Here is a 16969-nt window from a genome sequence, read left to right as displayed (position 1 = left end):
GTGGCTGCCACTGGGATGCGGGTGTTTTCCCCCTGATGGCAGCACGCACAGGGCCAGTGCCTGTCGGGCACTGCATCGGGATGGGGAGATGTGTGTGTCCTTCCCTATGCTTCAGCCCAAGGGAACGGAAAGGGCTACTTGATGTCCCAGGGGTGGCTCAGGTGTGGGAGAAGGCAAAGCTTGATAGAAATGCTTGCAAGCCCCATATGTGCTCTCTAGTGTTGGGCACTCGGTGATCGGAGCATGGGGACCCTAACCCTAATCCTGTCCCCTGCCCAAGGAGGGTTTTGGGGTACCTGTACTGCATTGCTTCTCATGGGAAGACTCCTCTGGCTCCTACTGCCTCTGGCAGGTGCTATTCCATGAAGTGGATCTCTTGCCAGATCCAGGGTGATGCAAGACTCGCACCAGCTCTGCAATGAGATGCTGGAGCACCCCAGATGCCCTGGGTGGGATGTCTACACCCTGGTGGTCCAAGGTGATGGAGAGATGATGTTGCTACCAAAACAGCACCAGCTTAACCAGAGAAGGGAGCTCCAGGTACAGAGCATCCCACCAGCAGTGGTATCAACACAGATAACTCAGGGTAGTGTCAGCCCTTGATATCCCTACTGGTAAATACTGCCCTGCAGGCAAGACAAGGGCTTGAAGTGCACCCAGGGAAGGCTGAGTGGTTTGTGCAGGGCTCAGTCCATGTGACGTGGGACTGGGACAGCTGTAACAAGGTGCCACCAGTCTCTTCCCTCCCATCCTGCAGAGGTGGCCGTGGGACACTTCTCATCAGTTGTATCCCAAGGGAAAAAGCTGAAAGGCTGATTCAGATCACACAGGTATGAAGAGCAAACAAAGCATCCTGCCCTGAGCAGGAAGGGTGAGGCGGGGACAGTGCCCAATGGGGCCAGCCTGGCCAGATCCAGGCTCAGGATTCCCACCAGCATCCCAGGAGAGGGGGAAGTGATAAATGAGTCCAAAGCAGGAAGAGCCTGCCTGGGTGGCTGCCCAAAGACCTTCTTCTTTTGGGGAAGCTGAGTGCAAATAAAGATGTTGCGTTATGCAGTTTGCTCCTTCCTTTTCCCGCTGGGAAATGCAGGTAAATGTTAGCTCTGAAAGGCCCACAGTGCAAACAATGAGCCACTTCATCGTGCTGGAGTCTGCAGAAACGTGTCTTTATGCTCAGGAGGTTTTCTTTTGGGGAAAATTGTCATAAGTGCTTGGAGGGCTGTAGGAGCACGATGGCCATGGGGTGTCAGGGAGATGTGCTCTTACATCAGGCAGGCTGGGTCCTCTCATTGTCCTCCATATCTCCAGTGCTGCCCGTTCAGCTTTAAACCTGAGCAAGGCGGTTGGAGCACTGCAGGAAAAGGGACACACGCCCTGGTGGACGGGGCACAGTCCAGGGGGAAAGTGAAGGACAAGAGGATATTATCAAGGGAAAGAGGCATTACTGTGGCAGACAGCAGCAATCCTGGTACCACACTGGCCCTGGGGCATGTGGGGTTGTCCCTCTTGGGGACATTTCCCACCATGAAAGTGGGAGGAAAAGACACACATCACCTCTCTGCCATCTCACTGGGGATGTGACTGAGCATGATGGGGAAAAGCCTGCACACCCCTGGGCTTTGGGGCTGTAGGATCCCATTGCTGACTCAACAGGGACATCCAAACCCTGGGCATGTGGCCTGTGCTCCAGCATCAGGCCCATGATATGGTGGGCTCAGCTTCTCACCCATGGACCTGTCCAAGGATTCTTCTTGCTCACAGTGGGATGCACTGGTCCTACCCAAAGGGATAGATGGATGTTGAGCATCCCACTCCCCTCCACTGGGATCTGAGCTCCAGCAGCATGGGGAGAAGTCACTTCTGACCTGCTCAGGCTCCAACCATGTCCTGCCATGAGAAAATCAGCTCAGAGCTGGACAGAAAGATGCTGGGAGCTTCTGGCACCTGCACTTGCACTGCTGCCACCACTGCTGGGGCACATGGGACCAGCGCGGTGCCTGCAAAGTCAGCTCAATCCTTAGGGAGACCTGACGCATTCATGCCATGAGTAAGGCAGCTCCCTCCCTCCCTGCTCTCCCGGCGGGGGGCTGAGGTCCCGGACCCCCTCCCCGGAGGGGTGCTTTTGACAGACAGCCCTTCTCCAGCCTGCGAGAGCCGTCCCTCCTCCCTCCCCGCTCAGCAGCCATCCTCAACTCCAGGAACACCTTCCCTCCAGCCTCGCTCCCCCCGTTCCCCCGCCGGCAGGAAGGTGTTTGTGTGCCCCCCCCCCCGTTTGCCTGTTGTCGCTTCGCCCTCTCCCCCTTCTCCCTCCCTATCTCCGGAGAAAGCGAGAGGAAAAAGTGTCAGGAGCGGGGAGCTCATAGCAACAGGATTCTGGGATGAAGAAGATTCGGCAGCAGCATCTCCGGGAGGTGAGAGCCGGGAAGCGGGGATGCCCCCAGGGCTGGGAGCCGGGGACAAGGCATGGACTCGCAGCCATGCCCTGTACGGGAACCTCCGTGGGGAGACGACAGACTTTTCCCTGTCAGGGATTGCCCACGGGAATAGTGTGTGTGCGTGGGGCAGCAGCGGGATGTGGGGCAGAAGGATGGGGACATTCCGTACGCGGGGCTCGCTGTGGTTAGTGGCCAGTGGAGGGCCTGAGCTGCCCCTTCCCCTGCCCCTTCCCGCGGGATGCCGGCGGTGATTCCCGGGGCAGAGCTGCCGCCCGCAGCGTGGTACCCCGGGGGGAGGCTCCCAACGGCCCCAGGGGGGGCTGCCCGGGCTCGGGGTGGTGGAATGTGAGGGGTTCCCCCCCATCCTCCGGGATGAGCACGGGGAGCTGGGTAGTGCCTTTCCCACCGAATGTCTCCTCCTCGGATGCGTTTAAAGGTAGTGCTGGACCCTGACTTCTGGGGTCAGGGCAGAGCTGAAAACCCTCTTTGTACCCTTATGGAAACCCGTTTTAAGCCCCGTTCAGGCTTTCCTATCCTTGGCTCCCCTTAGAGCCACTCCAGGCTTAGAGTCCCCATCTACCCTCACACTGAGGACCAAGCCCCTTCTCCTGCCCGGGGGCACGCTGCTGCTGCCGGTGGGTCAGCCCTTCCCAGAGCATCCCAGGCTCTACCCTCTGCCAAACCATGCCCACTAACCACAGGGCAGAGCTACTCCAACCTGCACCAGCCTTCAGATGAATGAAAACCCAGGAGAGTTTCATCCCTGGCAGGAAATTCCTAGGATATTGGGATATGACGTAAAAAAAGCCAGCAGTGGCCTGGTGAAAGCCAGCAGCCTCGGGGTTGCCTTTCCTCCTCCGTTGTTGTTTGGAGCCATCATCTGGCTCTTCCCTCTCCTCCTCTCTCCTGCAGATTGCTTTTTCAGATGACTTTGTGACTGCAAGAGCCATTAAAAGTTGTCCTTGCCCCTTCCAAAGGCTTCCTGAGATCCTTGAATTCCTCTGCTGCTGGTGATCCTGTTTAGCATTTATTCAGGAACTCATTTAGTCCCGCAGCTATATGCTGGAATGGAAAGCAGATGTCTCCAGAGTTATTTTCCTCATTCCCACTGCTGCCCAGGGCCCTGCTGTCCTTCATTACCCCAAAATACTCTTGCTGAGTTCCAGATGGAGAACCTGATGCTCACAGCCACCCAGCACCTTGGGATCCCCATGTCCAATGCTGGGATTGGGCTTGTCCAGAGCCATGCATGGCCAATGGAGGAGTTTGCACAGCCCCAGCTGCAGCACCTACCCTGGGGCCCCAATAGCATCCTCTCCCTGTCACTGTGATCTGCTTTCCAGCAGTGAGCAGGGAGTTTTAAGCCTTCTCACCAGGCATGTTTGAGACATATGGAAATTCCTCTTTAATAGAGAAGATCTTTCTCAGGCTCTAAGGATTTCGGGTTCGCATTTGCATAAGAGAAGTTCCAGAAGAGCAGAATGGATGGGTTTTATTTGTTTGATTATTTGCTTTGGGGGTTATTCAGTAGAAGTGGACTAAAGCCCATGGAGAGCAGTGGTGGGAGCCAGGATTTGGGCTGTGCCTCCCTGTACCCAGCCAGGCCTGAGCCGCTGCCCTCCTCTGCCTGCCTCAGACCTTCCCCACTCCTTCCCCACGGTTTTAGGATGAAAGTCCATAAGAATTCGCAGTGGTGCACACTCCCTCTGGACACCGCTGCAATGAGTTTGTTTCAGCCTCAGCAACCTCCTCATATCCCCTGTGCCGGCTCCAGCATCACTTGCTCCCTCTCCTGGCATGTGCTGCGATCCCAGGCTGGGGGAACCCAGGGTTGGCGCAGCCCTTCGAGGGGCTCCTCCACCCCATCGAGGTGTTTCATTTACCTCCCTTTCTAAGAGATTTTGCATTTGAATTTTTGAATTCATTTTTATGCTGTTTTCTCTCATTTTTTTTTATTCCCCCCGAAGAGATTAACCAGCAATTCAAACTAATCCGAAGTGACTCACACTCTACAGACGCACTGTGCTCGCACATGGCTCAGATCCACAGGGGAGGAATTTGGTGCCGGGTGGCATTCCTCCCAACCAAAGGCTGTGGTCCACGCAAAACCACCGACAAAATAACCCCACAATGCCCGTTTGAATGGAGACAAAATGTGATGAAAAAGTAACTTTAATCTGGCTGGTTTCTCATGGATGCAGCCGAGATTTGCACTCATTAAAACAAATTGGTTTACAGAAAATAATTAGCACAAGGCAATTTCCTTATGGAAGCCAGCTCTTGTCTTGGCAGAGACTAAAATGCTTTTTCTTCCCAGTGACCTTTGCTTTGCTGACTTCTTTGGGAGCATCTTGTGGTGAATAATGGAAAGTGATGCCGTGTTCAAAGAGGACGTGGTTGCCAAGGGAGCTGTTAGTCCCCGTCTGTTTATAACCGCGAGACAGGGGCCCGCTTTGAAAGATGGCTGTTGACTGTGGAAAGCACTAGAGCAATATTGTAGCACTACAGCACTTCAGCTGCGGCTGGAAAAGAAGGTTCCTGTTATGACAAAGGCTGAAAAGGAGCATTAATCCCCAAAAAAGAGGACGGAATTGAGCCAGCATGTGAGATTTCAGCAGTCTGAAGTAGTGTGCATCTCTCTGCTATCTAGGATAAAGATGGGCTGCAAGCCCTAAATACTGCATTTTGCAGTTCATTTTTAGTAAGTCAAATAGGCCAGGTTTGCTGTGATTTCTATGGAAATGCTATGATTTGAGGCATTTTGGGGCATTACAGTCCTGGAGCAACCTGTCTGTGTGTTTTCCAGCAGCATCCCTGGCCCATGTTTCCCCAGCCTGCCCGTGGCTGCAGTGTCTCACTCCTTGGGGCCTATCTGACTCCAGGTCAGTCTCTGCTGTCTGCTCTGGAGTCCCAAACTTTTAAACTGCAGAGCTCCAGCTAAAGATACCAATAAGGTGGGGCAGTCATCACTAAGGCATGGGTGACAAACTCTACCCTATGGACTCTGGAAAGGGTGACAGAGATGGGGACTGGGGAAAGGTTTTCGTTTGGAAAAGGTCCTGTTGGTTCCTTTCTTCTCATTTGGTTGCTTCTATGTTGATTTCCATGCCACATCTGATGGATGGGCTCCTTCATTTAGACAGGTCATGCAGCTGCCCTTCTGCAGCTGTTCAGGATTCAGGCAGAGGTGCAGGAATTAAGCAAGAGGATTTAATGATGTCCCAGCATCCCTGCCTGCTGTTTTGGTGTGATGCGTACCTGGAAAGCAAGAGGTCCCCAGCAGTGTGACAGACTGGGAAGCATTCTGGTGGGTGTAAAGACCAAACTATGATGGCCCCATAGCTCCTGTTCCCATGCAGAGGGACCTTTGTGAACACAGGGTTTAGCTGCTGAAACTCGGGGGGGGGGGGGATGTAGCAGAGCAGTCTGTCCCTCACCCACAAACACAGGTTGCTGTGGGTCACGCTCACTGTGTGTGCTGGGTTAATTATCAGGCATGGCCATGGTTTGGAGAAGTTGCTAAGCTGGAGAGCTGTGTTAGCTGCAGGAGGGCTGCCAGGCAACAGCTTTACAGCGACAGGATTGGGGTCACATTCTGACTTTTCATCCTGTGTTTCTGAAGCTTTTTCTTCTGGCCCTTGCCTTGTGAAGGCACCATCCAGCGGGTATGGGCTTTTAATGATGGGGTTTAGTGTAACACCAGAGCTCAGGCTCTGCAGTTCAGGTTGGCTTTGGGAAGAGTTTGCTCTGCTTGTCCTGTCCCCCGGGGGGTTTTCATGCTGGGTGGGGATGGGTTCACCCCTGTGTTTGGTGCCTTAGGGCTATGAGCTGGGGTGCATCCTGTGAAGGGTGGGAGCCTGCAGCCATCTCCATCAGCAGCGGCTCCTTGTCTCCATGGGAACTGACAGCAAGAGTGTCCTTTGGTCCAGCCAGAGAGGAGGAGGAGGAGAGGAGATAGCTGCCACCTTCCCCAGGGGCTGAAACAGGGCAGCACTGGGCTCTGCTCATCCAGCTCTCGTCTCCCAGGGGATGGAGGAAGGCCTGCTGCAGGCTTTAAGCACTTATGTCCAGTGGGGACCAACAACTCCTTCTGGCTGATCCCTCCAAATCCAGGCCCCTCTCCCTCAATCACATCCCATGGGCTTGTTCCCTACAATCCATGAACTTAGGGACATGGAGATGGCTGCTTTTTTTCTTTTGAGAGCCCAAAAAGAAGGGAAAGTTCCCAAATGGGCTCCTCCTGTCCTGGTCCCAGTGCCTTGCCAGCAGGTACCACAGCATCCTCCTGTCTCTGTACCTCAGTACCAGGTGAACTATGCATCCTAAAGGGAGTCAAATCCTCGGGCAAGGTAAGGACTGGACAAGTGTCAGTGCTGTAACTTGGAGTCACAAACTCACACCAGAGCTTTCAGAGCTCCTTCCTTCTCCGCTCTTCATCTCCTGCTTTTATTCCTTCCTTAACCCTCTCTGCTCTATCCCATGCCCTACTCTCTTGCTCAGCCGGTGACCCCAGAGCTCCTGGTGAGCCCCAGCAGCCAGGATGGGGACCTAGGCTCTGGGTGCCCAGAGGACAGAGGGAACTGGACGGGGCGGCTGGATTTCCTCCTCTCCTGCATTGGGTACTGCGTGGGCCTCGGAAACGTCTGGAGGTTCCCCTACAGGGCTTACACCAATGGAGGAGGTACTTGGGCATCCTTTGGAGGGGCCACATCTCCCCCTGGCTGAGCTGGGCTGGTGCAGTGTTTTAGGGTGTTTTTCCTTGCTTCTTGCAGGAGCTTTCTTGGTTCCTTACTTCATCATGCTGGCCATCTGCGGGATCCCCATCTTCTTCATGGAGCTGTCCCTTGGCCAGTTCTCCAGCCTGGGGCCGCTCGCTGTCTGGAAGATAAGCCCTCTCTTTAAAGGTGCGTGAGTGAAGTCCAGAGCTTCTGTGTGGCCACTGGAAATGCTGCTTGGTGAGGACATGGACCAGCATCCGCATCCCATGATCCTCAAAGCTCGTGTCAGAATCAAAGGTTAAATCCTGGGGGCAGGTGGAGCAGGCTGGACTTCTGGGTTAGCTTAGTAGCTGCAAGATATGTATGAGATCTATCAGTCTTTGGAGGCTCTGGAAGTCATGTTATATAAAAAGCCAGCCAGTGTACAAAATACAGCCCCGAAGCTGAGCAATGGCTGTGGAAGACAAAGGTAATAATAAAGCATTCAAAAAATGGTCAAATCAAGCACTTTTGACATTAAGTTGGAGTAAAACCATCTGTATGATGAAATAGATCATCAGTTCAGAGAAGGCTTCTTCAGAGGGTGCAATAAGGTCCCCCCACCGGTTAAACCTTTGGCTGCTGAGCTCCAGTGTCTGACCCTGGTTTTGGGTGTTCTCTGCTCCAGAGAGATGGCTCATTCCTTCTTTACCCTCTCCTTCCTCCAGGCGTTGGCATGGGCACCATCCTCATCGTCTCCCTGGTGGCCATTTACTACAATATGATCATTGCTTACGTTCTCTTCTACCTCTTTGCATCCCTCACAAGCGACTTGCCCTGGCAGCACTGCGGCAACTGGTGGAACACCGACCTGTGCCTGGACCATCATGTCATCAAGGCGGGGAACGCCACCTTTCCCGTCAACATCACCAACACCGTCAGCCCCAGCGAGGAGTACTGGAGGTACAGAGCTCAACCTGGCCATGGGGACACAGAATCATAGAATCCTTTGGATTGGAAGGGACCTTCTAAGGTCATCCAATCCAACCCCCCTGCAACGAGCAGGGATGTCTTCAACTAGATCACTTTCAGTTAAAGATTCCCTTTCCTCTTGTCTTTCAAAGTTTTCTACAGTGCTCCTTGTAAGTCACTCTCTGTATAGACATGGTTGGCATCCAACCAGCGAGAGCATGGGGATGGGGTGAAGGGTTTGTGCTGGATGCCTCATGGTTGGTGTTATGGATGCAGTGATGGGCTCTCACGGTCAGCTGTGGGCCATGTCTCAGTTTAGGCATTAGGATCATGTCTCTGGGATGTGGGAGATGCCCATGAGTTAGCACTGCTTTGCTGCCCTGGAGATACGTTAGACTGAAATGCATCCCATACCTGGACTGGCTGGGAATTCACTCTCAAGCCTCCAGGCACCCCTTGTGGGCTCTTTAATGCATGGTGAAGAAATCCCACCAGCTGCTCCCCCTTCCCCATCAAACAGCTGTCACTCATCGCTGGGATTTTTGACAAGGTTGTTTTTTGAGCAGAGGCATTGCTGGGTCCAGAGAGGCCTCAGGGAGAAGGCAGGGATTGCCCATGACCACTCACTAGTGGCTCTCCTTTCTCCCTAGCCGGTACGTCCTGCACATCCAAGGGAGTTCTGGGATTGGAAATCCTGGGAGGATCCGCTGGAACTTGTGTCTGTGCCTGCTCCTTTCTTGGACTATCGTCTATTTGTGCATCCTAAAGGGAGTCAAATCCTCTGGAAAGGTAAGAGCTGGACAGTCTTTTTGGGGGGATCTACAGCGATGCTCACCAGTGCCTGTGATTCTCTGCACATCTCGGAAAGTGAGACCCAGAAAGAGCATCCTGGGCATGGGTCCCACATCCAGACAGTGCCAGGGCTGACACCACTGGTCCTGCTGCATCCCAAGGACCGGGCAGTGCAGGGAGATGCAGTGGAGGGCTGGGAGGGACCACTTGTGATGTGCTCTCGCCCCCAGCTCTCTCAGTGGGCTCTGCTCTCCCGCAGGTCGTGTACTTCACCGCCACCTTCCCCTACCTCATCCTGGTGATGCTGCTCATCCGTGGTGTGACCCTGGAGGGGGCCTGGAAAGGGATCCGGTTTTACCTCACGCCCCAGTTCGATCACCTGCTCTCTTCCAAGGTGAGCAGGGTCTTGTCCAACACAGAAACAAACCTTTTCTCCTGCACCTCCAGTGTTCAGCAGAGGTGGGTCCTTTGGTGCCTTTTCTGGCCACCCTCTGACCTACAGTCCTCTCTAGATTGATCCTAGACCAGAAGTACTTGCCTTTGAGCAATGTCTTTGCTCCACACCTTGTCTATAGGGCTCTTCTCATGGGGCACAGCCCCATGCCTGCATTTCTGGTTCTCCATGCAGGGGATCCATTCTCACCATCTCCCCTGGCTACCAGAACCATGGGCAGGATTAGCCCCTGGGATGGGCTATGGGGTGCTGGATTTGGCTGTTTTGTTTTTCTCAAGCAATCTCAGTGTGCAGAGCAGGGATTTTCCTGGGATCAGCAGTGTTGGTAGCAGAGACCACCCAGTTTCACAGGGGCACTTAAATGTTACACTGGGCTGGATCTAAAATCCTCTCCTTAGTCCTTCCACAAGCCAACTGACCCACTGTGAGTGCTGGGTGCATTAGCAAGGAAAAGCTCTCCTCAGACATGCTTCCTTTCCCCAGGTGTGGATCGAGGCTGCCCTGCAGATTTTCTACTCCCTTGGGGTAGGCTTTGGGGGCCTCCTCACTTTCGCCTCCTACAACACCTTCCATCAGAATATCTACAGGTAGGAGCCAGCTCCTGTCTTGTGAAGAGCACGGGTTGGGGGAGCCACTGAAACCTCATCTGGTAGGTTCAAAGTACACGATCACTGAGCACTGCTCCTTGCCCAAGCACCTTATAGATACCTGGCAGCTTGCACAGGCTCAAGAGGGACAGAGGGCTCTGTAGAAGAAAGTTCTCCTAAGAATCAAGACACAACATCTGGCTGAGAAGTTTTGGGCTGTAGGTGCTGAATGCTGAGGATGTTTGGGGCTGGAGTTACGCCTGTTTGTCCTGTCCCTTGTCCTAGGGGAAAGCAAGCTTGGAAGGAACCCCACAAAATGACCTATGCCATTAGATAAACACTCCTTTTGACTATGAAAAGCACATGCCAAGAGAGGGCCTGGAGGAGAATCACTGTGGCACTTGGGACTGGCAATGCCACTGGTGTGGGGTGGGAAGGAGTGGGCATGCTCAGAGCATCTTCTTTCTCCTCTGTAGGGACACCTTCATAGTGACCCTGGGCAATGCCATCACCAGCATCCTGGCAGGGTTTGCCATCTTCTCCGTTTTGGGATACATGTCCCAGGAGCTTGGGGTCCCTGTTAACCAGGTGGCAAAAGCAGGTGAGGCCAAAGACCCTTTCCCCTTCACTTTCTGCCTGGGTGCACTGAGGAGCATCCCTTCTAGGGTGGGAGGCACCAGAGGGGATCGTCATGAGGGATGATGCTATATGCTCAGCTGGCCAAGGGGAGGGAAGAGGAGAAACCAGTTCCTGCCATGCAAACTGCAAGCAACACCAAGTGATGTCTAATAAAGTGATGTCTGAGCAAGGAGCATGCTGGTTCTCCTGCACCTCTCCCTCTGCTGCAGGACCCCTCCTGCACCTCAGTTCCCCACTGTGGTGCTGCTCTGCTGGACTCTCCTCTCCTCCATCCCCCTATGTCCAGCGCTGTCACCCCCTTTTCACCCTGCTGTCCTTTGCCTCCTTTAGGTCCTGGCCTGGCTTTTGTGGTGTACCCCCAGGCCATGACAATGCTCCCCCTTTCTCCATTCTGGTCTTTCCTGTTCTTCTTCATGCTGTTAACCTTGGGCCTGGACAGCCAGGTAAGGACAGAGCCCACTCAGCCAGCCATGGTGCCTGGGCAGCCCAGGGGCTCTGGGGATCCTCTTCTCCTTTGCATGCAGTTTGCCTTTATGGAGACCATCGTCACAGCAGTCACAGATGAGTTTCCTTACTACCTGCGGCCAAAGAAAGCTTCGTTCTCTGCTATCATCTGCATTGCCCTCTTCCTGATGGGGCTCATCCTCACAACAGAGGTAAGGGTTGGGGCTGGATGCGTTGCGGAGAGCTTAGGGCACAGGCTGAGTTTGCAGAGACACCGATATTCACATCAGCTGTCGAGGTGGAAGAGAGACAACTGATGATTTTGGGCTTCATTAGGATGTAAGGTCCAAGGGGAGCAACACAGCATTATCCTGTCCCTGCACAACCCCAGAACAATGATGTCTTCTGTGGGTGCCAGACCACTGTCTTCCTCAGTGCCCACAGAGGGGCTAAGAGGACTGTATCCCCAAAAGCAGGAGGACATGGGTAGGGGTTTATTGGGATGATGGCCCCAGAGATGCTGGCCACTGTGCTTTGCCTCCACAGGGTGGGATGTACTGGCTGGTCCTACTGGACGACTACAGCGCTGGCTTTGGTCTCATGGTGGTGGTGATCACTACTTGCCTCGTGGTGACACGTGTCTATGGTAAGGTGTCTGTCCCCACAGGGGCACGGGGAAGGGTGGGCTGTGTCTATGATACAACTGTGTCTGTATCACAGCTTCTGTGTCCTGCTCCCTCTGCCTTCTCCAGGCATAAAGAGGTTCTGCCGAGATATCCACATGATGCTGGGCTTCAAACCAGGTCCCTACTTCAGAGCCTGCTGGATGGTGCTGTCCCCAGCAACAATGATGGTAACTACTGGCATCTCCTGCCCCAGGGACCATTCGGGTTCTGCTCGGAGGTTTCCATCATCTCCAGGCCCTTTTTGAGCAGGAGACCTTCAGAGGGCTCTGGGGTCTCACTTTCCTCCCATCCGCAGGCTCTCCTGGTGTACAACATCGTCAAGTACCAGCCCTCCGAGTACGGCAGCTACCGCTTCCCCGCTTGGGCCGAGATCCTGGGCATCCTAATGGGAGTCCTGTCCTGCCTGATGATTCCCATTGGCATGGTGGTGGCTGTGCTCCAAGAAGAAGGGACACTGTGGGAGGTAGGAGGTGCTGGGGCCGGCATTGCTGGGGAGCACCCCACAAACACGCAGGGGTGACCACGAGCCCCTGTATCTTCTGTCACCTTCTGCATCCTCTCTCCTGGAGGTGCGTGTCCCCATCCCTCCTTGCTGCCCATGGGGTGTGAGAGATGGTGCATTCCCAGGGCATGTCCAGCATCACCTTCCCGTGGTGCCCGGCAGGCACTGAGTCACACTGCTTCCCAAGGGACATCCCTTTGTGCATCCCCCCTCCAGAACAAGCCTTGTCCTTTGGGTCTCACATTGTCCCTAGCATGGGGCAGGCATGGGCGCGTGGGACTTCGCACCCATTTTGCAGGAACAATGACAGCGAGGAATGCAGCTGCCATCCCCTGCAGGCAGCCACAGGCAGCACGGGTGGGATGCTTGGAGCAGGCTATGGAGCTGCCTGCAGCTTTCCCAGCCCTGCTGGGCTTTGCTGCTCTCCCCGGGCTGTCTGAAGCAGAGACAGCAGAGCCTGCTTTCCCCCCACCCCAGAAACTCCCCAGCCATAGCAGGGCACTTGCACAGAGCTGCCTTCCCAAGAAGCTTCAGCACAAGTTTCCATCCTATTCTATCCCATCTCATCCCATCCCATTCCACTGCATCCCATAACATCCCATCCCATCCTATTGCATCCCATCCCATCCCATTGCATCCTATCCCGTCTCCATCACATCTTATCCCATCTTATTGCATCCCATCGCATCCTATTTCATCCCATCACATCACATCCCATCCCATTGTACCCCATTCCATCTCATCCCATTCCATCCCATCCCATTGCATCCCATCACATTGTATCCCATCCCATTGCATCCCATCCCATCATATCCCATCCCATCCCATCTCATCCAATCCCATCCTATCCCATCCCATCCTATCCCATCCCATTGCATCCCATCCTATCCCATTGCATCCTATCCCATCCCCATCGCACCTTATCCCATCTCATTGCATCCCATCGCATCCTATTTCATCCCATCACATCCCATCACATCCCATCCCATTTTACCCCATCTCATCCCATCCCATCTCATCCCATTCCATCCCACCCCATCCCATTGCATCCCATCACATTGTATCCCATCCCATTGCATCCCATTCCATCATATCCCATCCCATCTCATCCAATCCCATCCTATCCCATCCCATTGCACCCCCTCCCACCCTCACTGGGTGCAGAGGTGTGCAGGGTGCCTGTCTCCCCGCAGCGGGTGCAGCAGGCCAGCCGGCCCACCATGGACTGGGGCCCGTCGCTGGAGGAGAACCGCACGGGGCTGTACGTGGCGAGCCTGCCTGGCAGCCAGTCCCCCAAGCCCCTCATGGTCCACATGCGGAAATACGGCGGCATCACCAGCTACGAGAACACGGCCATCGAGGTGGACCGGGAGATGGAGGAGGAGGAGGAGTCCATGATGTGATGGGACCCCGCAGGCTGGGAGGGGGCTCACCCCCCAGTTCACACAGGTTGCACTGTGGCACTTCAGGACAGCCCCAGCGGGTGGGTTTGGGAGCAGTTGGGAGGTGCTGACCCTGCCGGTGTCCTCATCACCGCCCTGACCCAGCCAGGATGGAGCTGCTGCTCGTCCCTGTGTCCCGAGGTGTTTCTGTTCAGTGTGACGACTGTGTGACACGTCTGTGTGCTCCTGTGACGGTGTCTGGCTGTAGTGTCCGGGCTGCCCTTCTCCACCCTCAGCCCTAGCCCTGCCCTCCCCATGCAGGGATGCTCCAGCTACAAGGATGCGCCAGCTACAGGGATGCAGAGATGCTCTGGCTGCAGGAGGTGGGGAGGAGGAGGACATCCTCTGCATTGGTCTGCTCTCTACTTGTGTGTATTTAACTCCAGTAACCCACAAACACGTGTGAGAAAGGACTATAGCATCCTCCATGCCCTGAGGATAGTGTGTACCGGAGGCACTGCAGCAAAACCAGCACAAATCAGTGTCCCGCTCAAGGAATGTGACCTAATAAATGAGCAGTTGAAGCGATGAGAAGGAAGAAATAATAAAGCTTTCTAAGCAAACCAGCTTGGGCCTTTCCAAGCTTGCACATCCCCCAGGGACCCCAGTGGGTCAGGCCAGCTTTTCCCCATAGTGTCTGGTAGGGCTGGGGCGAGCTGTGCTCCATGTGTGCAGGAGGTCAGAGATGTCTTAGCTGGACCCAGCTCCAAAGGAGGATCAGTTCCCATCCCCAAGGGAGATCCAAGGGTGCTGCTTTTCCCAGGGAAAGAAGGGCTGTGTTTCAGTGCCTGTGTGTGATTTTGGGGTGTCTCCCAGGGCTTATGTCCCAAAGACCAAATCTGCTGATGCTGCTGTCCTGGGAAGTGCCAGTGAGGTCCTGGATGGGGCTGTTGGGACCCAATGCTGCCAGTCCCTGTCACCCCAGTGTCATGTGCACCTTCTCCCATGTCCCACCAGCTCACCATTAAAAAGCAGTGTGTGACACAGCTTCTGCTTGGGTTATTTGGGGATCCTCAGCATGCAAAGAAAGGCACATCCAGGGATGCTTCCAGGGGTTGGGGGCACAGCCCTCATGTGCTTTGTCCTGCAAATCTCTGTCCTGGTCAGGTAAAAGCTAAAAACCCAGGATAAAGCGAAAAAATAGTGTTTATGGCTGGATGATGTGGCCCTGGTGCACTGGGCTGTTAACCCCATGGGCCATGCAGCCCAGGAATGAATCCTGGGACAAGGCTGCAATTTTCCTGAATGACCCTTCCTAATGGTGGAGGAGCTTTCGTTACTGCCTTTGTCCTGCTCAGGCACCTCCTCATGCACGGGGGTCCTGAGCATCCTCCCCAGCCAGCTCTGCCCTTCCTTTTTCCTGCAGGACCACCAATGGCTTTCCACATCCCCACAACGCACCCCACTATGGCAGCAGGGATGATGGGGGACCCCCAGCCTCAGCTCCTCCATGTGTGCGGGGCTCACGACTGTGCTGCAAAGCACCTTTGGCAGCTAGGCAGGGTTAATCATTAGAGACCAGCCATAAAAGCATCGCTGATGGAAAGTTCAGGCTGTGGTGGCTGGGCAGCAGGGAGGGCCTGCCATAAACGTTTATGGCCCCAATGAATCCCTCGCTCTAACCTTGACACTATTTACCGAGCAAGAGGCCTCAGCAGGTCATGGTGCTGCCCAGCCATTGCTGGGGGTGCTGGCTGGGGAGCACAGGCTGGGCTGGCCCCTGGAGGGGCACACATGGGAGTCTGCTTGGTGTGATGGAGCCGGTGATGGTGTTTCATGTTGCTGGTGGCCACCATGTGCCAAAGGAACCAGGAGAGCCTGATGCGTTCCCACAGCATGGAGATGGAGGTGCTTTGGGCTGACCAAGCTGGTCTGGTTTCTGCATGTATCTGACCTTTTTCTATTTGCATGAGGTCCTGTCACATTTCCTAACCCCCCCCCCTGTAACCCCAGGATCCTCAGAACTTGGTAGCTGCTGTCAATCAGTTGCAGAGCGATGGGAAGGATGGAGCAGAGGCTGCACCAGGGATGTGTTGGGAAGCAACGCTGATAGCAGTGAAAGGAAACCAAGGGCAAAAGATGCTGGGGCAGTGGCACAACAGAGGGGTCATCCCCAGGGCCATGTGTGGCTGAGCACAGGGAGGTGTGGAATGCGCTGGTGGCAGCACACCCTGCTCCTGGCAGCGATACCGGCATCCCGGGATACCAGCCGGTCTTCCCAGGGACCACGGAGACAGGCACATCCCCCGCGCTGCTTTGGGCTCCAGGGAGTCCCGCTGCTCGCTCCGGGAGCCCGGGGCTCGCTCCCGGTCTGATGCTGCTCCCTGCCGGGGACGCGGCACATGGCAGGGATGGGGATGCGGAGGAGGGATCTCGCTGCCCAGGAGCGGCGGGGCCTGACGTGCGCCGTGGGGCACAGGGACCGTGGCAGCCCGACCCCAGCCCTTATCCCCCGATGCCACCCTGACCTCATGGGCAAAGCTGCCCCTGCGATCCCCAAACCCACCCTGGGGTCCCTCTGGCTTTTCACAAGGGCGGGTAGTGTCAGGGGAATGGCTTCAAACTGACAGAGGGGAGATTGAAATGAGCTCTTAGGCAGAAGCTCTTCCCTGTGAGGGTGCTGAGGCACTGGCACAGGGTGCCCAGAGAAGCTGTGGCTGCCCCATCCCTGGCAGTGCCCAAGGCCAGGTTGGACACAGGGGCTTGGAGCAAGCTGCTCTAGTGGAAGGGGTCCCTGCCCGTGGCAGGGGTTGGAGCTGGATGAGCTTTAAGGTCCCTTCAACACAAACCATTCTATGGTCCTATGACATAAAGCTCTCCCGAAGCCCAGGGATGGTGGTGGCCAGGCAGGGTCAGGCATTGCCCACGGTACCAACATCCTGCAGGCAGGAGGAAAGCCCCCGTTGCCTGCAGCCGCTGCCCAATGCTTGATCCCAGCCTTTCTGCTTTCAAGGAAAGAGCGCGGTGACAGCGGGACAAGGCGGTGACAGACAGTGAGTCACTGCAGTGACGGAGAATCACCCGTTTCCATGCTCAGAAGTTGGTAGCTATTTATTGCACTTGAACACCAAGAATAAAACTGACACTCGCCCTCCCTCCCACACCCACCCCGCACCCGGTCCCCCCGCCGCCCTCCCCAGATAGAGCATCCGATTTGAGCAGTGATCATTCTGTTCACAGCCACAGGTTCCAAATAAAACAAAGGAAAAGGAAACAAAAACATCCCCCCCCTCCACCCAGAACCCTCCCACCCCAAGCTCCCACTGAATCCAACACGGTCACACTGCTCAACAGTTCGAGTGCACTTACGAAAAGAGAA

The 16969-nt window shown here is 55.1% G+C and overlaps 1 protein-coding gene across 2 annotated transcripts; it reads left to right on the top strand.

Annotated features, from left to right (window-relative positions):
• The first annotated feature begins 2081 nt into the window (after positions 1-2081).
• SLC6A7 (solute carrier family 6 member 7) lies at positions 2082-14636 on the top strand. Of its 2 annotated transcripts, XM_061456903.1 has the most exons (14): positions 2090-2411; positions 6936-7116; positions 7208-7339; positions 7861-8095; positions 8755-8893; positions 9156-9290; positions 9834-9937; positions 10414-10538; positions 10907-11019; positions 11101-11232; positions 11567-11666; positions 11773-11873; positions 12002-12169; positions 13402-14636. In XM_061456903.1, the coding sequence occupies exons 1-14, from the start codon at positions 2379-2381 to the stop codon at positions 13609-13611; spliced, it is 1908 nt and encodes a 635-aa protein (XP_061312887.1). In that variant the 5' UTR covers positions 2090-2378; the 3' UTR covers positions 13612-14636. The 2 variants fall into 2 exon arrangements, with proteins under 2 accessions (XP_061312886.1, XP_061312887.1); XM_061456902.1 differs by having other exon boundaries at positions 2082-2411; positions 10907-11232.
• The last annotated feature ends 2333 nt before the right edge of the window (positions 14637-16969 follow it).

This window comes from Pezoporus flaviventris, unplaced genomic scaffold (genome assembly GCF_033815535.1).
Source record: "Pezoporus flaviventris isolate CSIRO_AGI_PZ_B2104156 unplaced genomic scaffold, CSIRO_AGI_Pfla_v1 ptg000023l, whole genome shotgun sequence".
Classification (NCBI taxonomy): domain Eukaryota; kingdom Metazoa; phylum Chordata; class Aves; order Psittaciformes; family Psittacidae; genus Pezoporus; species Pezoporus flaviventris.
This window is presented reverse-complemented; position numbering and strand designations above follow the sequence as displayed.